The following is a 22169-nucleotide window of genomic DNA, read 5'->3' as shown; positions in this document are numbered from 1 at the left end:
TTGCACACCTAAGGAAATGAGCAAATGAAGGAGGTGAGAGGATGGTTTGAACCTGGCTGTACTACAAGTATCTTACTCAGCTCTATCTGAAGTCAATTGGAGTCTTTTGAAGTATATTGCTTTGTTGACCTTAATATATTTGTAATAAGAGTAAGTTACTGACCTCCCTTTAAGCTGCATATTCTCTGTGTTTACATCACTATTATGCACCTTCTAATTTGTGAATGTAGCTGCAGAAGAGAAGGCTGTTCCAGCCTCTGCTACACAATGTGTTTGGTTCTGAAAACCTCTGGGTGAAGCAGACAAGTTGCAGTGTCTGAAGGACTGCTTTGAGCAATGAGAGCCTCCACAGTGTAGGGCTGAGTCCGATTTATGAGGCAGAATTCTCTGATGGTTTTGCAAGCATTAGGTATTATTACTTTTTTTTCTTCTCTTATCACAAATTTCCAGAAATTTAAACATGAACAAGTAGAGGATGTGAGGCAATTTTCCTTGAAAAGTAGTGGAAAATACAGACATTTTACTTAAACTCATTCTGGAAATATTTAGCCTCAGGAGATATATTTTTGGGTAATTGTGATCATACAAAAACAAGAGACTGAGATTAAATCCCTTATGTAACTTTTATTACAGCTTCAGCTACCATGAAGGCTATAATTATGAGTGTAGCTCTTGTTGACTGTGGAAAGGTCCCTGAGCAATGTGCTTCTTTATGTATTCAGCAAAATGAAATAATTGCAGAGCTAACATCCACTATTCTTCTGTGGACACTTTTTCCATTTTTCTGTATTCTTCTGAAATAATGAAGACAGTGCAAATTACAATAAAAATATACATTTTTTCATTAGGATTCTGAATTAATTTTAAATGCAGATTGTATCTGTATGTCTCTATTTATTGCTTTACCAATCTTACCCTTAAATCTCCACAACATTTTTTAAACCAAATTGGTTTTCTTTGAAGTACATTCTTAGGGAATTTCTGTTTGAAGATTTCCATCCAGCTTGTATACATAGATATGACCAATTTTGGATTAATGATGGGAATATGATTTTTTTTCTGTTTGTTTTAATCATATAATAAAATTTACTGCTTATTTTGTGAGTAGATTTGTATAAATTCTTGCCATTTTCCAAGAATTGGTATAACAGAACAGGGAAATGGCAGAACTAAAACTCTAGAAAATATTAAAGAAAAATTAAGCCCTGGATTTCTCATGTTGGTCACTGAAAATTGTTTGGAACATTTCAAAATGTTTGATGGTACATCTGTATGTCAGTAGCTCATTTTAAGAGGTTAATTATAGCGTCTTGTTAATTTCATTATGCAGACAGTCCACTAAGAGCAATTCCTTGAATTTAACCCTGACTTCTGGAGAATATTCTCACAACACCAGAGCTCTCAGGAGACAAATAATTTTGCATTTAGATCTGCATTTAGATTATGGTCAGTAATGAATGGGGTCATTAACTGCAGAAATAATAATATGGACTAGTTACTTATTTAAGCTACACCTTTCTTTCTGTGCACAGAAGATCCATTGTAGGAATGGGGGATTTTACCATAGTATTATGAAATATTATACCTTAATGCATTTGTATAGGGACTAAATCAATGCTTCATGGCAAGATAAGTCTTGTACCACTCTTACCTTCCAAATATTTAATTTTGCAACTGAACCTTCCTATTAATGTAATGTGTATGGGAATTTTCCTGCATGTATGTGTAAATTTGTATACATGAGCAAAATAACCTTCATTGTGCCAAAGTGTCCTAAAAAACAACCACCATCATTGGTATTTTATTTCTGCACATCTGCTCTTTAAGCTGTAACCCAGGTGTAACAGATCATTGCTCTGAACTAATTTGATTATACAGTATCACACTGTCAAGCCTATGCACAGAAGGTGTGAAACTAAATAAGACAGTTGATTATGATTTTTATTTCTGGGATCCATTGGAGCTTCATTTTCAGGTTTTCTATTCCTCTTTAAAGAGGTAATTAATTTCCTTCAAAGAAGGTGGTTTGACAAAAATAACATGTAAGCAAACTCAAAACAATAGGTGTTTTTACATATACCAAATTACTTTCTTCATCATGACTGCTTAAGGGGAGATCAGTAATTAATGATCCAATTACTAGTTTACAAAGGCTTTTATTGCAGTGTCAAGGTGATGAAAAAGTCTCTTGCACTTTTTTGGTTTTTTTGCTTCCACTACAGCTAACTGAATCAGCAGATGTACTGCATATTTCTAGATCATTTATGGCATGTGTGCTGCCAGGGAGAGATGATGCTTTGGACTTACACCTGCTATTAAGCTCTTGTTTCTTAAAGCAAATAATTTTAAAAATAAAGTGAATGTATGTTGTGTCTCCTGCAGTTTAGTTTAGAGAAGGTAGCAGGTTAAAAATTATACTTGTTTAGACAACCAGAAAGGTTTTTTACTCCATGTAAAATGTTAGGTCAGATTTAAAGAAAAGAAAATCTGCTATAAATTGTAAATGAATGCTGTATTTCTTTGTTTCGCACAGTTGAAAAAGTGGCATTTGCCACAGTAGTCTTACTCCTTTCTTGATTGTTAGGTAGAATTTTGAAATTTGTCCATGTCTTTCTGCATAAGGTAAACTGAGAATCACAGACAAGGAAATAAGTCAGTTTAACTTCTGAATGATGATTTACTATTGAAATACTAGTTGTTCAAATATGTAATACAGAGGATTTTTTTAAAGGTTATTTTTATTTCTATTGTGAAATGTGCATTTCCTCATCAGTGATCAAGATATTTAGAGTGAATTTAGAGTCTTCTTCTGTACCCACTGAGAGTTTGTAAGAAATTATTGGTCATACTATGCTTAAAAACATGAACTGGACCTTTTTTTACATTACTCCTTCCCTTCAGCTGTCCTTGTAGGATAACAGCCATGTCCAAGGGTAAAAGTAAAAATGTATTTTCATCCCAAACAAAATCTAAAAACTGAACAGAAAAAGGCAGCAAGTATATGAAACTTAGATACTGGTTTGGTTCTTTTTTTTTTAAGACTTTCATCTCAAAAATGTATAAGTTTTTATATTTTTAATTTGTAATTATTGTTATTGATGATGAATTTTTCTATCAGATAAACATAATTATATATATAATTTTTGTTTTGCTTATCTTTTACTGAAAATCATAAAATGAGTAGTTCTTAATATCACTTTTTGGTAGCAAGTTGTCAGTAATCTTGACTGGAAGTAGTGGAGAGAAAGGAAAAAGATGTGATCAATGAAACAGCTGGGTGATCCTCAGTCATGGTATATGGGTGGCTGCTGGGCTGATGATGGAAATTGATTCTAGATAATGATGTGCCTGTGAAAGGATCCATCTCTACATTAATGATGTCTCCTTTCATTAGGATTAGCTCTACATGACATTGGGCATAAAAGATAGGAAATTGTTATGAATAAATATGTTTCTTTAAATCTGAGCTAAGAAGACTTTCCTTCCTGACATGTTCTCTATTTCAGCTTTACTTATGGTTGATAGTTCCCTGGATGAAATTAGTACAGCTCTGTCATGAGTACAACTGGCATGTTAAGTGCATGTCCTTATTTGTGAATTTGATATTGAGCCTCATGAAGAATCCATTCCTTTGCTGTCCTTCTTGGTCTCCCGTTGTCTTCATTTTGCATATTTGAAGCTTACTTATTAATTAAGATATATTGATTCAAAATTGCTTGGGGTTATTTTCTGTAATAATTAGTGTTGGCATCAAAGCAGTAAAGATTGAAAGTAAATAAGTACACAATATAAGGGAGGTTTTTTGTTTTTCTTTGTTGGTTTCTTTTTTCTTTTGTTAATAAGTATTAGAAGGAAGTATGCATATAGAAAACATTATTATAGGCTCCCTGTCAACATACGTCCATTACTAAAAGGAATGAAATGCATCTGGTTATACACTGCCTCTCAAAGGTAGAGAGCTTATTTCTATCCAAATAGAAACAGGATCACACTTAGGATTCAGTTCATGTGCTTTAAATCCTATGGCTCTGAGACTTGGAGATGCCAGGCAGCCTTGTTGCAGATACTCTGACAGTAATTTTGGCACAGTCACAACTTCAGGATGTACAAAGAGTGTATATCTGTGGAAAGCGGAGTATAGGATAAGCCAGGACAAAGTGAACTGCATAAGCAAATATGTCTACTAATGCTAAATAGAGTTTTCCTGAAGCCACTTATTTCTTCAGTTTAGCCAAGCCTTCTTCAGTGAGTGTATGTAAAATGGTAATGAAAAGTCTAATGGAAATAGGTACCGAGAGCACATAAAACTCCAAACCTGTTTCCTAAACTTTGCAGCTATTTCTCACAAATTTTCATAGTGCTCCAATTATGAACTGTTTTCACTTCCAGGGGGCTGTAAGGCTTGTTTCCAACTGGCTTGTCATATTTTACTGTTGCCTTCCTGTTGGCAGCAAAACAGTTGAGTTTGCCTGGACTGGTTTCAAAGTCTGAGGACAGAATTTCTTGTGTGTGTGCGCGGTTGGTTCCCAGTTGTGCAGCAACTCCAACACATCACAGAACCGTTGGAGTCTGTGCTTCCTTAGCAGTTTTCAGGATGGCTCATTTTTCTGAATCAGGATTTCAGTGATTCAGGAAATACAGAGTTTTTCCTCACCTTCTAGACACTAAATAATTCCTCTGTGCATTATATCCAATAACTTGTTAACTTTCAACAGGATAGCCTCTGAAAAAGGTTGGGCTCATTAGGAACATCTAAATGGGCTATCTGGTTTTAGTTGGTGAGAACATTTTTCAAGTATTACACAACACTAAGATGCTGAAACAAGGGCCAGATATGAGATTCTTTAATAGGATTATTCTCCCCTGCATTGTTTCCTCTTTATATGAGTCCTTCATTCAGGTGCAGGCAAGCTGCTATTGCTGATAATGGTTCCAGGCCTGAGGTGGTGAAGAACTTGTGATCAAGCTGTCAGTTGCAACCCTAAGGTGAAACTGGTTATAACACACAATCAGGGAACATGTGTGAGGTCAGCCCAAGAATACATATGTGGTCTTTACGGATGTGAATAGGGAAGAAAAAGGAAAATATGTATTTTAATAATAATAAAAAAAGAGTAATAAATTGCTTTTGATTACTTGCTGCTGGGCATGATCCAAAAATATTGTCTTATTGAAACTTTTCAATGTGTGTTTTCCTTTGCATTCTGCCTAAAGAACTTCCTTTTTTTCAGGTACAGGTTCTAAATTTTGTAATGACAGGAGGAAGAAGAGAAAAAGTGAAAATGCGACCAGTAGAGTCAAACACATAATTTGAAATAAGCGTCTTCCTAAGATAAAATCTTAAAGATAATCAAGCAAAAGAGAAACCATGGGATATTATACTTAATTAGTTCTAGTTTTCCCTGATCTTATTAAAGTAGCAGGGAACATGTAACACAGGTGTGCACACCTGAAAAGTTTGAATCCTCGTAAGGAAACAAACTGGCAATAGTAGCCTGGGACCACAGTATAAAATGTCTGGCTGTCTCCCATAACCACTTTCTTGTTGATTAAGTTTGTGTACTGTATCACATGATAGAGGTCATGGTGTGGCATATGGGTCACACTTCAGGTGTCATATGAGAGACATAATTGTAAGTATATAAGGTCATCCAGCTTGTGTACTGAGCTGTGACCAAGTTGGTATGTTTTCTTTCAATTTATTCCAAGGAAAGATATTTACCAAGATATGTTTGACTAACAGGCTGAGCATAATTTTGTTTTAGAAAATGTAATTTTGAAGAAAGTATTTTCTGCAATTTAAATCCTTCCAGCAAAACAAATTTAAAAAAATACTTCCAGTAAATATTCTTCTATTAATAGCGATCCTAAGTCTCAGTTTCAGAAAGAGAACCAGAATGAAATAGAAATGCTGAAACCCTTTCACCTTTACATTAGGTAAGCCTTTACATCAAGGGTAAAATGTTTTCTATTGAGCAGTTCTTGCAGTAGGTGAAAGCAAGACTACATAGTTTTTGAGAGTAAACCAGGGTCTTCAAGTAAAATCTTTTAGTAAGATTTTCCCCTGAACAGTATCCCTTAAAAGAAAATAAAACAAATAAAAGAAATTCAGGATATTACTAAGTTCTCAGTGACTAGCCCATGATGTCCAGAGACATTTCTTTGATAGTGCATCTCTATAGTACTTGTATGCTGTTATTGTCATCATTCTTGCCACATGGGTATGCACTGTTACCTGCTCCCACCTCCCCCAGTCTTTTCTCTCACCTGCCTTGTGGAATGCAGTACTCTGCTATTCACTAATGGAGATTTATACATTTTTCTCCTAATTGCTGCATTTATCTGTATTTCACTTATTGAAAGTCAAAATACATTTCATATTCTTTACATAAAGAACAGCTTTTCATTTTTTGCTTTGGTAGGACCAGATATTTCAGACATTTTTCTAATGTGTTCCATGTTGAAAGTTGACAAATCCAGAGAAATAATAGTTTCCCAAGAAGAAATGTTGAAATGCATAGTAGGAATTTTCATAGCCTGCTGCAAGCCCTGCAGGAAGGTGCTTCTTTTTGTAATCAGTGCTCAAACTTCATCAGTGACTGTGTTAGAAAATCTGTGCTTTACAGTCAGCTGTGTGACAGGCAGCTTTACATTTGCTCCTGCATCAAAAGCTAGAATGTCCCTGAAATGTCCAGAGCTGACAAAGCAATTGTTTAAGCAGTCATATAATCACCTCCAGGCAATTTCAGCTGTGTAGCTCCTCTTTGGAGTCACCCACTGTGTGGCAGTCTGGATAGACAGCAAACACAGAAAGTAACCTGCTTAAATATAAGTTCTTAATAGCTGTAATTCACTTTTTACTTCACTCCTGAGACTTTCTGGTACAGGGCTGCACTGGGAGCTGTGCAGTTAAGAGAAGGATATAGACACATGGGATGTGTTCATAATGTGTACATTATGCTGAAAATTAGCTTGGAGGGGGAAAATATTTAATTGCAAGGTTAAATCATTTGCAATTTTGAGTAATGACATATATATTCCATTACTGGCTCAAGTCAGAAATATGTGTTCAGTATATACCATGTGGTCAGGTAGTCTCCTAAGCCTAAAGAATTTAAAGTTATATAACCTGTCCTTTTTGGCAATGCGATTTGAATTTGAGAACAAGTTTTTGGTTTATTTGGTTCAAAGCAAGATTATGTTTTTAGTTTACTAAGGGAAACAGTTGACAGTTTAGAGAGGTTTTGCTTTTGGTAGAAAGGGCCTGGGTCAGGCTTATATCCTATGTGAAGATTTTGGGCACTTTAGAGCATCCAAATAACTCTGTATGAGTAGAAAAGTTAATTACACAGAGTGCTTTATGGTGTGTGCCGATTTGGAAGATAAATGATTTTGGACTTGACCATGAACTTAAACAGCATTCAAAAAGGACTAGACATACACCTTGTGTGTTAGATTCAAATTCCATAATGCTTTCTAAAAAATACTCAATTGTTGTATTTCCGTGTGAGAAAGCCATTATAGGAAACAAAAAACTACATAACCAAACATTAAAATACAAGGGAGACAGAAACTGACCAAAAGTATTTTAAAACATACTCTAACATTCAAAGTTCCCATTTCTACAGGAAGGTCCCATTGCTGGGGGTTCCTGAACGCAGAAGAAAAAAAAATGTTTTCCTCTGCCTTTTTGGTTTTGTCCAGAGAAAATAAGAAAAGCACACTGAACACCAGTAAGGTTACAAAGTAAGGGTACAGTAAGGTTACAAAGGCTTCAGCTTAACCCCGTTTCTAGAGAAGGGCAAGGTTACTGATGTGGTTCTTCTCCCAGCCTGATTAGTCCTTGGAAGCTTTCCATATACACACAGGACTCACTGACATTAATAAGAGCAGACCTCACATATGTCCTTTCCTATATCCAGCTGCACTCCTGAACTTAAAAGGCATCTGAATATTGTTATAATGACATAAACTAGGACTGTATCTTCCTTAGTAATATATTAGATTCCTTTTCCATGAATCATGATTTTGATATTATATCCTTTGTAATTTATCAACGAAGTGATATTTTTTTCCTGTGCAATTTCTGCTTCATACCCTAAATGTATATATTCTCAATAATAAAGTATTTTCTGTATTGGATGACTAATTTCTAAGAGAGCAACAAGTGCATTTTCTGGTAGTCAGAGTTACAACTATGGTGTCTATGTTACAAAAGAATGGTTTAACTTTTATTTTATTTCTTTTTGTTTGTTTGTTTATTTACTTATATTTTTTTCTTGTAGGCAAAGACCTCTGTGCTTTACATATGTTGTTTTTAATTTTACAAGATTTCAATAATCATTTACCCAGTCAAGTTTTTAATATTTCTAGAACTTCCACTGAAAAACTGATGCCCAGTGACTTTATCAAGCTATTAATTTTATTTAAAAGAGTTGTACATATACTAAGATATTCATGTCTGTTATAGAAATGTAATATACTACAGGCCTTCCAGACAATCATCCTTTTATTAACTTGCATAGTATTTATGCCTGTCACTTAGATCAATTAACACAGTATTAAGGGAAAAATCTATAAGATCTACAATAGCTTTACAACTTCTAATTTATATGATAATTTTTGGAAACATATGACTACATATTTTACACAGGTGAAACCAAACCAGTGTTTTGATGGAGTTGTTGCTTATTCTAGTTTAATTTTCATTTTATAAATGCCAATTATTTAATATTTACTGTGAGACACAACTACAATAAAAAAAGCCTTCTACATCTTGTTTGAAAAGAAGGGAAAATGGTTGAGCAAGAAGAGGGAGTACTTTTGTTAGGTAACAGGCTCAATTTTGTAGGTGTTCCTCTGTGCAGCTTTAGTTCCAGGGCTTATCATCTGATGAAGAGTAACTGTTTTTGCAAAATGCTGAATCTAATGTTGGACACATACAGTTTGTGGATGCACCATACAGTAATAAATGGGTAAGAGGACTTGGAGTAGCAGAAGCTGGCTATACCAGCAAATGAGCCGGGGGATAATGCGTAAAGGCCCCAGGGAATTTGTAAACCGGGCAGAATGTGGGCTGGAACTCTTGCTGTCTTCTGGATATCTCTAAATGTATATTTATGAGTAAGGGATAGATCATCATGAGTTCACTGATGTTCACTCAGTACCCCTTGAAGCAATGTCTGGAGGCAAAAGTACCACTGGAAGTTCCATTGCAGAAGTGGTGTTAGCAAAATATTACTAGCTTTCAGAAGAATATTTCTTCCCCCTTTGGCAGGATAGCCACACTTTTATCTGTAGTACAGGCTAGATGTTAACATTCATTAATTGATTTACAGCCTATTTATTATTTAGAAAATGAGAATTAATTGAGGCTCTAATTTTCTGAAGTTACTTTATGATTGTTTTATGAAAGAAAAGGCTATTTAATATGCTACAAGATTTCTGCAATGTACATGTAAGGGACTAAGTTCAAAGTATCTTTTTGAAAACAAAGCTTTTTTATTTTTAATATTTCCTTCTTTAAAATGAAAATGAGACTTGATTTTTTTTTTTCCATAGAGCATATGCAAGTCTCTATTCTAGGAGGAAACAAGTGAAAAAAAGGTATTTCTCATTGTACATATAAAATATACTAGGTTGGACTTGATTTCAAAGGACTTTTCCACCTAGTTAATTCTGTGATACCTCTCCAAGAAGAATGCTTTACTTTACTAAAATAAATAAAGTAAGTAAAGAAGGAAATATTACTAAAGTGTCTATTAGTTCTTTGTAGTTTTATTGGGCTGTATCTTCACATCCTTTCTGTAAAGTTCTCTATACAAGTGTTAAGACAGTGCTAAGACTTGTTAGTTACATTTCACCATCCTACTGATGTAGTTCCAGAGGAATAGGCTGAGTAATGTTGAAGCAGGATCTGAAGTAACAGAAATAGAAAAATGTTTTTTGAGGTCTGTATTAAGGAACCCTGAACTACTTTGCTTTAGTTTGGTCAAATTTGATAGAAAATGAAACATTTATTTCCTGCAAATAGTAATATAAAAATATTATGCAGCATTCAGTAGCAAAATATATTTCATGTAACATGTAGAAACAATGATGAGGGGAAAAATGAGAGAGACATAATAGTGCAGCATGTGTACATAATTTACAGTTTAAAGTACCTGCATAAAAGAGAATGTTTTATTGAAATACATGAGTCATTCCCTAATTCTTTGGACAGCAGCATTAATTTAGATCTCTTCTTAAACTGTTTTTCAATTCTTTCTTTCTATTGTGTGTCGGCCATGGAAGTTAAATTCTGACTCTGAAATATTTGTTTTTGTCAAAAACCTAAACAATCCCATTTGTGAGGTACCTACACTTACTAGAATTCATCCTTCTATTTAATCAGTAGAAAAAGCAAAGTTGATATGCTTTTTATTCTCAATATAGTCTCTAGATTTTTTTTCATTTAACTTTCCTTAACATCATCTACTGCAAAGTGAATACAGTGTGCCATTCTTTTAAGTATTTTATAGATGTGATTAGAATAAATATTGATTTGTGTTAGAAAAGCAAAGAAATAAATTCAGTAAGACATTCTGTATTCAAATGCTTTCCCTTCTGGATATTCTATTAGAAATACAATTTGCCTTTTCATTTAATTTACTGTAAATAATTTTATAGGGACCTTATTAAATCTGGCACAATGATGCTTTGCTCTGTACATAATTTTATGCACACATAGACACACACAAATGTATCTCCTTCCTCACTGTTTTTTATATTCCATGTACTCTGTTGTTGGAGCCTTAACTTTTTCTTGGAAGCCCTTTGCAAGTCCTGCTGCAGAGGTGATGAATCAGATAATCAGAAGTCTTTACAATTTTACTGTATCTTTGTTTGTCCTTTCTTTCACCCTTCCTTTACTGCACTATCTTGTCTGTCTGATTCTCGCAGGAGACATGGATTACAACTGGTTGGACCATACGTCTTGGCATAGCAGTGAGGCATCCCCAATGTCTTTGGTGAGACATGTGGAGCCTTACCATTTAGTTTCTTTTATCATTTTACATTTCCTTGGTTTTATTTACACCTTTGCATGTTTTCTTTTTTTGTATCCTTTTTTTATCCCACACCTATAGGGGACAGTCAAAGGGGAAAAAGAAAAACTAGTGAGCAGGCAGTTTTGTCGGATTCTAACACCTTATCCGAGAGGCAAAAGAAAATGGTGTGCTTTGGTGGCCACTCTTTGGAAGAGGACTTGGAATGGTCTGAGCCTCAGATAAAAGACTCTGGGGTAGATACGTGTAGTAGCACAACTCTAAACGAGGAACATAGCCATAGTGAGAAGGTACTGAGATTATGGAGCCTGCATTTTAACCTGCTCATTTGGTCTTTGTTTGCTCTCTGTCACTCATTAAAATAGTGCATAAAATGAAAGATAGGGTGTTTTTAGAGATAATATAGCATTTATTTCTTAAGGTGCAGAAAAGAAAAACAAATGAAAAGTCTTTGCATGCTTGCGGCTTTTACTCTTTGGCAGCCTAAGAAAAAAACATTGAGAGGCATAAAGGAATGTTGTTCTTATGGTTGCAAATTAGCATACCTTGATATTACCTTAAAGAACAAAGTAATTAACAATAAGGATTCTACCAATTGGCTTACTATTTGATTTACTGTTTCCAAACTCCTGGGGCTGAAATTAAATTAATAATTTAAACCCCAGGTGAAAAAGGGAGAAAATTGGGTCTCTCTGCACAGAAAAGTTGTTTTTCTTTTTTCCCTTTCACTGTCATGGTTGTTCATTTGTTTTGTTGCCATGTAATTTTTGTGCGGTACTGTGTAGAATTAAAGGCTTTGCCATCTGCTTTGATATTTTTTATTTTTGCTTTCTGTTTGGTAGAGATTATGATAAATCTTTTTAGAGTTATTAGTTGTAATGGGAGCAGATTTTTCTGTGCCTGCTAATTTTGCATGAAATAGAGCATGAAATAATATTTTTCTCTGAGAAAGTATGATGATTACACAAAAGAAAATCTTAACAATTCATTAATTAGGCCAATAGACAAGTATAACAGTGCCCGTGTATAACAATGGAATAATAATGCTCACAGTAACTATGCTTAATGTGTGAATTAATTATTGTAAGAAAGAAACAGAATATTAAAATGAAGTAATGAAGTAATGTTTTAACAGTATTTTTAAATTTGAAACTCTACCTCTGAGAGTAAATAAAACACTAAAAATATTTGTTAATCTTGGATAAAAATTGAAATGCTTGAAGTAGTGGAAAAATAAGACATTTCTCATATCAAACTTTCAGTTTGAGGCAAACTTATTTTCCAGTATTATTCTTATATTAGACTTTTAGCAATGCTTTTGTCAGTACTCAGATGTGAATCTCATTGTGTGTGGATAGCTATGTGTAGTGATCTATATCTGTCAAATCGAGATTGAAAGATCATTCTAGATGTTTACAAATTGGATTTAGTAAAATAGATAATGTTATTAAATATTAGACATCCATTTTGATGAATGATATGTTCAAATAAATATTTTCCAGCACAGTTTTCTGTCATTTTTTTACATTCAATTTTAGTGTAATCATAATACTTTCATAGCATTTTAAAAATATATCAGCAAATGAAAAGTATTAGTGAAAAGTTTTTCATTAAAATGCTATTCACTGTGTTTTCCATTAATACCATATGATAGCATCCAGTAACTTGGCAACCATCCAAAGATGGAGATCGTCTCATTGGTCGGATTTTGCTAAATAAGCGACTAAAAGATGGAAGTGTGCCTAGAGATTCAGGAGCAATGCTTGGATTGAAGGTTGGTGATGAACAATTTTGAAACTAACAACTCTCTCAGTTAAACTAGCTACTTTTATAATTAATTTAGTATTCTCATACTATATATCGTATTCATACCAATATTGATAATGCCTTATCATTCTCAAAATTACAATATAGACATTTATATTCATTTACCTAGAGTAATTTGGCAGAGTCCTTGGCAGAATTAAAAAATTGTGTTTTTCTGAAAGACTAGACATTTTCAGACATTTTCAGAAGTTTTCTGAGGATGTCTTCTTAGCAAAGTACAGAGTGCACCCTTGCTAGGCAAGCCAAGTCCTGTCTATGTTCTTCAGTATGGAGCATTGCGCCATGGTGTAACTTCTATTTCCAAGAAAGAGAAGTGAAAAAAAGTTATCTCCCTTGAAGATGTGTGGAGCATCGTGAGTTAATGACATTTTAATCCAGATCAGAGTATGCCAATGGAACTTCCTCTGTTTGAATTTTTTTCTCCTCTGATTGTTTGATTTGCCACATTTTAAAAACACAAAATATAAAATTTTTTAATATTATTGGTTTATCACAAAATGTACTCTTTTTATATGTTAACCTCTTTTTCATGATGTAGTGCTCTTTAAATACATTATGAATTATTTCTAGCTCATATATCAATCTCAATTTTGTGTGATATTATTATTTGCAGTCACAGAAATGCTAGTACAAGAATGAGAACAAACTATAAACAGTGAAAGAAACAAACATGTGTTTATTTTGATTCCATATCATTGCTGTGAGAGATTATTAAGAATAAACTTTCTGTTCTCTATTTAACATGACTCTTACTTCAACTCAGGCATACAGATTACGTTATTGTCACACCCTATGAGTAAGGATTAAATCAGTGTAGTTAAGTTATGTATTACATATATGCTTTGGAAAGATTTCAAATTTTTATTTAATTAATAAATAATTTTATTTGAAGTCAGCGGAGAAGCCAGTTGAACATCAAATTTTATATGTGTATTTTTGTCTAATTGCCAGAAAATGCAAGAGAAAATATTAACAGCGCAATAGGAAACACTTTTTGTTTAAACATTTATGTTAAAATTTCTAAGATCTCATATTATGAAGATGAACTTTCAAGTGAGATTGATTAATAGTTCAGACTCAAGAGTAACTACTTTTTAATCACAGTAGACATCTAGAAAGAGTGATTTCCAATAGTTATCCCTGACCTGAATTTTCAGGTATTTACATATTGAAAGTAAACTAAACTGGATTTAATATTACAAATTTTAAATCCCAGTATGAAGACCACTAAGAAACTTCAAGAATTTGAAAATTATTCAGTTATTACTGATTCTGACATGTAAGTCTGATTCTAAGATACATATTAAGGTCAAACTTGTTGAAGTTCCCTGTAGAGAAATTTTTAGTGTGACAAGTGTTTTCATCTGACTTGCCAAGACAAAGGGAATTTCATTGCTTAGTGTGAACATCCTGTGTTCCGTTACATTAATAAATCTTTTTCCAGTTGAAAAAACAGTCAAGTGAGTAGTCTAATGATCAATAACTTACGTTGTTTTGGGTGGTAATTTATAACATAATATTATGCAGGTATTTGATAAAATTTAAAAGCTTTGGGATTCTCTATATTCATTGTTTTTCAATTGTACAAATTGTCAGAAAAGCTACAGAAATAACCCATCATAGCTAAAGTTCTGTGGTGTTTTTTTCAAGTGTATATGTGTTGCTACATAAAATCCAAGGAAAAAGCTAAATTCTTATTTCTATTGCCAGAACATTTAAATAATTTAAAGTAATTTTCATAATGTGAAAATACTTCCTATTTGAAACAGGTAGTAGGAGGAAAGATGACTGAATCAGGTCGACTCTGCGCATTTATCACCAAAGTTAAAAAAGGAAGCTTAGCTGATACAGTGGGGCATCTTAGACCAGGTATGTATCTACTATAGATCTATGCTGCTGAGTTTCTTTTCTGAAGGTGATAAAAAGTGAGCAAGTTTAATTACATGCAAAATTATATTAAATAAATGTGATGAAATACTGCAGAATTCAACCTGACGCTGTTATTAGGTGGTTGCTTTTGTGAAATATATGTTCTCATATTGTTCAAAAATATTTTAACATTTTTGCTCATTTTTATGCTCAAAATAATATTCTATTGGTGTCCCCCCAGTCATTTTGTGGTGTATATTTTGTTTAGAGTAAACCAAGCTATGACAAAGGTTTGAACAGAACCACCTTGGCTAGGAAGCTGCTTCTGTTCCAACATGCAAACCATAGATTGCTACACTGGAGCACGCTCAAGAAATATTAACTATTAACCTAGCAACTATGTGAACCAAGTTGATGAGATATGATGTTTTAGTTATGAATTTTCTAAAGAGCATGTTAGGATTTCTGTAAGCTGCGGCTGCCAAAGCAAGTAAGAGCAGCATCTAACTCAGTAGGGCTGCTACTGATTATATTATTGTTTCATAGAACTTTACATGTTTGAAGCTGTGCTGCAGAAAACTTGCAAAAACTCAGGATTTTCCTGCATGAAAACCTCTAAACTTGTTCTATAACACAGGTTACACAATCCAAAAAACTGACAATAGAATGGCGTAAATTGTTATTTTAAGTGCTGTCCACAGCAAACTTCCTAAGCAGGGTGTTGTTACTTTACTTACAGGTGATGAAGTATTAGAATGGAATGGAAGGATACTACAAGGAGCCACCTTTGAGGAGGTGTATAATATCATTTTAGAATCCAAACCTGAGCCACAAGTAGAGCTTGTAGTTTCAAGACCAATAGGGTAAGTAATTTCATGTATTTTTATAATACATATGATAAAATTGTTCACTTTTAGGATGGAATATATAAAAAATTAATTAACATTTTAAACAAAAAAATATAATGCAAAATTCTGTAAACCAAAAGTGTAGCTAGAATGATAGATCCTGCCAGTGAGTAAAAAGAGCTGGTGTGAAATCCTGTGTTGTCAGAGTCTCAGGTGTTATCCACTATTATGGTTAAAAATAGGTTCCCTACTCTGGATTTTCAGTTGGTGAGCCAGCCTATATTGGCTCTGAAACTGTGATTATACTCGTTGTTGTAATTCTTGACTGTTGATTTTTATTTCTCCATTCCTATTTTTATAACACATACATAAAATTTTGAGATCATGTTTGGTCTATGAACAGATGATGAACTCTGTTTTTTGAGAGTCTGCAATGTAGAATTTTCTGTGAAAGATAGTATGTGAATCAAAAAATCCATATGCTTTGGAAAGTCTCAAATCCACACTGACATCACCTTAATCTATGGAACTATTAAATTATCGCTTGTTATGTAATACAGAACACATCTGAATGCATAGTTAGAATTGCATGGGACTTTTTCTTTGGTGCTGTACGTTGCCCATTTTTATTAACCTTCAAACCTACCTCTTAGAGTCTAAACTTAATTTTTTCTTGCATAGCAGTAGTTGTTTTGTTGTATTGGGCTGTGAATACTTCCCCTTCTTCAACTGTTCTTTTTATTCCAAGTTCCTACACCCTAAAGGAATATGCATTATGTTTTTAATTCTCCACTGGAAATTCCATATGTGGTCACATCAGGGTTGTGAAGAGGGAAATGATTTTCACTGATTTTGAAGATATTTACAGTTATTAAGAATTTTCTGTCTTTCCCCCAGAATTTTTGGTGATATGCAGGACACAACTGGACAGGGTGATAGGTAATATCTGGACTCCCTTTTCCATTTTAGTTGGGACCAGATGATCATTCAAGATCACTTGCAGCCTGGACTGTTTGAGGATTCTGTAATTACATTTTAATAAATATATGTGTCCCTTTATTTTGTATAAATGCACAGTAACTTAATATAAGTAAACATGACTAAAAATTAAGGAGTACTAAAACCTATAGAAATATATAATCTGAGAACGGCATTCCAGTGAGGACAACTTTTACAGTTTCAGCTATAACAAGAACTTACTGTGTTGGGCACATCAGGAACTTAAGGTGTAGGAACTTAATTTGGTAAGACAATTTTAAACAAACTTGACAATAACAAAAAACCAGCTTTACCTTGTCAGTGAGATGAAAGGTTTTCTCCTGCATATGTATGAAATTGGATCCCCCTTAGAGTAATGACTGTATCATCTGTCACTTCTCTAAAAACCTTTGCATAGCTTGGGAGGTGTGGGTATAATAGTAATGCTAAGGGACACACTATGTTACTTGTCTCAGGAAAGGAGGTGTCAAATTAATTTCATACAGAAATATTCCATAGTGTCTCTCAAATAGAAGTTTATAGCAAAAGTTTCAATGAACAACTCACATCTTGAAAATACCTATTTTAAAAAAAATCTTTCTGCATTCTTTTAATTGTGTAAAATCTCCTGTATTATTTCTTGTGCTTTTGTATTTGCTGTCTCTTGTTCAGCTTCCTTATCATCATGGCCTCCATTATGTTGCTGTCACTTGAGCAGCTAATGTATAATTCCTTAAACCAAGTGGTGTGGGCTCTCAAGATGCCTCTCTCTGGATTAACCACTTGCCTCATGGTCTGAAGAGCTGAGCTAGATCAGGGATGAAAGAGTTCTTCAGTATATTTGATTCCCAGTGTCAGTTGCAGCAGATGTAAAACAGTACCAGCGATGAATACTTCTACAAATTAGTAGGTTTTAGATTTTGGTTAGGTATGTGTAACTCTTTGGAGTTTGATATTAAGAGCATAATGTCAGAAATGTTTTTCGTGAGGTTAGAGCTGATGAACTGGAAAGACTATTACTTTTTTCAGTTTAGAAGATTTCAGTTCATAATCAAATGGATAGTAAAAATTAATAGCCTATGCTTGTCCAAAGAACCATAACTTCATAGGATTATGTTCTTCTCTGGGAAATAAAGTTTCAGTGTATGTACAATATTTAAAAGTTCTTATTTCCTAGATATCAGAAGTGACATTTATTTTATTAGAATTATTGATGCCCAGTTGAAGGATTTTGCATATGCATTGAGATAAATCTTATTTATAAGAATTTCTTGATGGTTTTGTGGCAACACTTTAAATAGTGAAAGAAATTTTCAGTTACCAGCAATTAACTGAACTGAGAACCAGTTTATATGATATATTAGTTTTAGTTATTAGTTTAGTTATTAGTTTTTCTCTTTATTATGGGCTGAGAACTATGAAAAGGGAAGATGACAAACTAAGCTGACAAGGCAGAAAAAGTTGAAAGCCATTCTGGAAAAATGCCACCAAACAAAACTTGCCAGTTTGTTGTGCAATTTACAAACTTTTCATCTTAATAAAAATTGATGGCCAAGTTGCTAGTCAGTGTGAGCTGGCTATCCCTTATATAAAAGAGCTTATCTATTTTCTGCCTTCTAATTCTCAGGAACAGTTACTTAAAATGCATGTTATTTTCATGGTTTCTTCAGTTTTGAATTTGGAAGACATAATGTTCTGTGTTTTAATAATTACTCTATACAACATGTGTGCAGTGGAACATAACTTACTATGCAAAGTCTATATGAAACTAATTTTGCTTCTCCTCCATCTGTTTACCTCTGTGAGAGTTTCTTGTAAGAAAAGCCATTCACACTACCATGAAATACAAGGATCTCTATGCTATAGGAGCATAAATGATAATGTTCAAAGCTCTCAAGTTAATTTTTTCTGCTATCTATAGAAAACTCCTATTCACTGTTTTCAGAATGATTTATGCATATTTTATATATATATATATGTTTTTTCAAGGTTTTCTTTTCAGGCTCATATAGTAGAATAAATTTTTTTGTACTTATGAGTTAAGCTCAAGCATGTAATTACTAGGCGAGTATTGGACCCTGTTATAAATTCTCTGTATGTACAAAGCTACATATTTGCTTCTTCAATAGTGTTTGTGATTTTCTCACGAGATTTGGGTACTAAGAACAGAGATTTTTTTTCTTTTGTCTGTAGCGGCACTTAGAGCAGTTTTATGCTATCTGGTTTATTTCAATTATTGGATACTGTGCATCGACTCACTTGGAAAGATTCCTCAGTGTACTTAGTAAAGGTGCCTTTCTAGTAAGTCTTGAAAAATGTTTGGAAAAGATATACTAAAGATATTCTGGAAAAGCTTTCCTAAAAGAAATAGATAAGTTTTTTATATATCATACTGTCTCCTTCATTGTTTGAAACAGTAGATATCACTGGAACTTTTTTCATTTCCCCTTCCTTTTCATTTACCTTTGTGGTGGGTTAACCAAAGACTTGTGCTCTTCTCGCCATTTCCCTCCTCAGCAAGACTCGGAGAGGAAATAAGATGAAAAAGTTTATGGCCACTCAGCAGTTACCATTGTGGGCAAAACAAACTTGAGGAAGAAGAATTTGTTACGAATTAATAAAATAAAAGTATAGTGAGAAATAGAACCAAAACTGAAGCCCCCTTACCCCTACCTCTCTTCTTTCCAGGTTCAAATTCACTAATTTTTCCCTGTTTTTTCTGTTTCCCTCTCCGTCAAGGAGTCTGTGTCAGGGGGAAAGGGAGCTGCAGCAAGTCCTCCTCCACCTTCTTCCCTAACCTCGGTGTCTGCAACAACATTTTTCTCATGGCCTTTTCTTATCATTGTTTTCTCTCACAGCTGCTGCACAGCTGCTTTGTCCTTTAGTAAATATGTTATCACAGAGGCACCCAAGGAGCTAGCTGGGCTCAGCTCAGTGCAGCCCCAGCCTCTCCTCACCATGGCCACCCTTCAGGACTGGCTGTGGCCTTGGAGAAATCAACTGCACAACAGGAGTGTAAATATTGGTTTTGCTGTGACTCAGAACTGAAGCTCTTCATCTTGCTTGGTTTTGCTCAAATAGCTCTGAAATGGTTTACTAGCATATTGATAGTTTTTATTAGCATACAGTAATGTTTGCCCCTCAGAGGAATAATATATTCCTTTGCTTGGGGGGATGTGATTGAGTGCTTTAAAATTACATGGCTCTGCACAAAATTTCATACAGATGTTGCAACTTGTTTTGATATGAAAGAATGAAATTTTACAGAATGAACTTATACATTTTTTTTGCTTGTAGAAAAGGTAAGATTGATTAAATTTGTGGTTCAAGGACAGTAAAGAATGTACTGGGATAGCCATGATTGGCAGCCGAGTATGTTTCAGTGAGGGTCCAGTAAATTTAATGTATAATGTCATCATAAATCTACTGCTCACAATTTTAGTCTACCATTAACTGAGAGATTGTTCTTTTATTTAATGAATTATTTTATTTGTGATTGTGCAGCCTGTCTGCTGCATCCACCAAATCTTTTCTGTAGGATTTAATTTGACAATGAAATTATTTATACTGGATAACAGATAATCATCCTAGTGGCTGAAGACAGCCAGAAGACCATGCACCATTCCTGAGGCATTCCATGGTGGACTGGGAAGTGTTACAGTGTAATTGAAAGTTAAATATGCTTTTTAGATGAAGGATCAGCCTGTCTTAATTTTTCTGATTTCAGGGACATTCCCAGAATACCTGACAGCACACATGCACAGCTGGAGTCCAGTAAGTTTCAATTGTGGGGTAGGAAAATCTTCTCTCGCTTTTCTGTAAGCACAAATAGAATGAAAAATGTCCTCTGCAGTCTGTATAGGTCTTGTCTTTTTGTCTGTATTTGTCTCAATATGTCATCTTACTGTATTATCTCTATCTACCTTTGTTTAATAATAAGCTATCAAAACTCAGGATATTGTGATTTAGGTTCAACATTGGTTATAAGCTTAGATGAGTTTTGATTGAAGAAAGTAGAATTCTAACTAATATATAAGAACATTAATAGCAATTTTTAATATCCTGTTCTCTGTTTGCATTTCAATTGCATCTTATAAACTAAAACTGGGAAAGAAATGGTCTTTGTTTACAGCCTGAGTGATAGCTACTTTGAACTCAGAATACCCTTACTTTATTAGAGCCAGTCAGTGCTACTTAAATTGACTAAACCCATATTTCATGTAGGGAAGAATAACTTGTTGTTTGGTTTGGATCTGATAAGATGGATTTCAGCTTGGAGTTATTTTTTGTCATTGTTTTAGAATGCTATTATAATGGAAGCCATGAATAAATAAAATGGCATAAGCTTGATTACAATAATAAGAAAAACTCCTTCAATGACTTTTTGCTCATTGCCCAATTCTTAAAATTAATTTTATGTTTTTTGAGATGTGGATTGTCTTTTGTATTTATAAAAATACTTCACTTTCTCTCTATGCTTTGTATGTCCTTTGACCATTTTCAGACCTTGTAGATATCAAACAAAATGCACAAAAAGCATAGTGCACATCTTGAAATTTTTGTAAAAATATAATAATTAGTCTGATTGTACAAGATAATAAGTCAGAAGACTGAATTCATTTGACCACGGTAAAGTGTTTATTTTTGGGCCTTCAACTTACTGACATAATTACAGTCAGAAATATCTGAATAATCTATATTCCATTCTATAAATAAAAGCTCCTGATTGCATCTGATCACGAAAAGATTGAGTATCATCAGTTGGTAATTTTAAATAGATTTTAAAAAGTGATATTTATCACAACTTTACTGCATGTTTGGTTATATTTCTACAAATTCTGTTTAAAGAATGCTGAAATACATGCATAACTGCTACTATGTATAAAATATTTTTGTTTACAATTACAGGTTCTAGTTCGTTTGAATCTCAAAAAATGGACCGACCTTCTATTTCAGTGACTTCTCCTATGAGTCCTGGCATGTTAAGGGATGTCCCACAGTTCTTGTCTGGACAACTTTCAGTATGTAAACATTTCCTTGATATTAATGTACTTTTTGCAGCATATACAACTCTTGTTGTGCTAGCTACCTCTACATTTTTTGTTTAATGCTACATTTTTTGTTTAATGCTCAGTCTAGGCAGGAATAGAATTTCATAATCATATTCCATTTTATTAGGTTTTGGAAATTTTATATGGGTTGAATTTGATATATACATGTATATTTATCTGGTAAGCTAGACTGGTAGAGTCAAATTTTTACAAAGGTCATATCATGGCCTCTGGTTACGTTTGTGCTGTTGAGTGTAAACATTTTTTCAACTGTCACACTTGCACATAGAGTTGGTAGATTTTATTAACTGTGTGCCTGGATGTTATGACTTCTTATTTATTATGCACTAACTTTCATATATAATTTTCCCAGATATCCCTCTGATATTTTACTCATGTTGTATTTTTTGTACTGATGTTACTGAGTTTTGTTCTTCACTCTCACTGAGAAGAAAATTCATTATGTAAATATTTTCTTTTAAAGCATACTTTTTTTTGTAATAAACTGAAGAAGTTGGGTTTTGCGCACCTTTCCATGTTATTTAAAATTC

The 22169-nt window shown here is 33.7% G+C and overlaps 1 protein-coding gene across 47 annotated transcripts in view; it reads left to right on the top strand.

Moving 5' to 3' along the window:
* RIMS2 (regulating synaptic membrane exocytosis 2) overlaps positions 1 to 22169 on the top strand; it is a 447453-nt gene that overhangs the window by 223783 nt on the left and 201501 nt on the right. For 24 of the 47 annotated variants that reach the window (XM_021546549.3, XM_021546537.3, XM_031504068.2 and 21 more), the window contains 6 exons: positions 10942 to 11009; positions 12700 to 12819; positions 14642 to 14741; positions 15481 to 15604; positions 20295 to 20341; positions 21476 to 21588. In XM_021546549.3, coding sequence (XP_021402224.1) covers positions 10942 to 11009; positions 12700 to 12819; positions 14642 to 14741; positions 15481 to 15604; positions 20295 to 20341; positions 21476 to 21588 — 572 coding nt within the window. Of the gene's footprint in view, positions 1 to 10941; positions 11010 to 11126; positions 11336 to 12699; positions 12820 to 14641; positions 14742 to 15480; positions 15605 to 20294; positions 20342 to 21475; positions 21589 to 22169 lie in introns of all 47 variants that reach the window. The other 23 variants (XM_077782606.1, XM_021546524.3, XM_021546510.3 and 20 more) reach the window with 1 other exon arrangement.

The sequence above is a fragment of the Lonchura striata genome, chromosome 1 (genome assembly GCF_046129695.1).
Source record: "Lonchura striata isolate bLonStr1 chromosome 1, bLonStr1.mat, whole genome shotgun sequence".
NCBI classification, from domain to species: domain Eukaryota; kingdom Metazoa; phylum Chordata; class Aves; order Passeriformes; family Estrildidae; genus Lonchura; species Lonchura striata.
The sequence above is the reverse complement of the archived record's forward strand: the minus strand, read 5'-3'. Positions and strand labels throughout refer to the sequence as shown.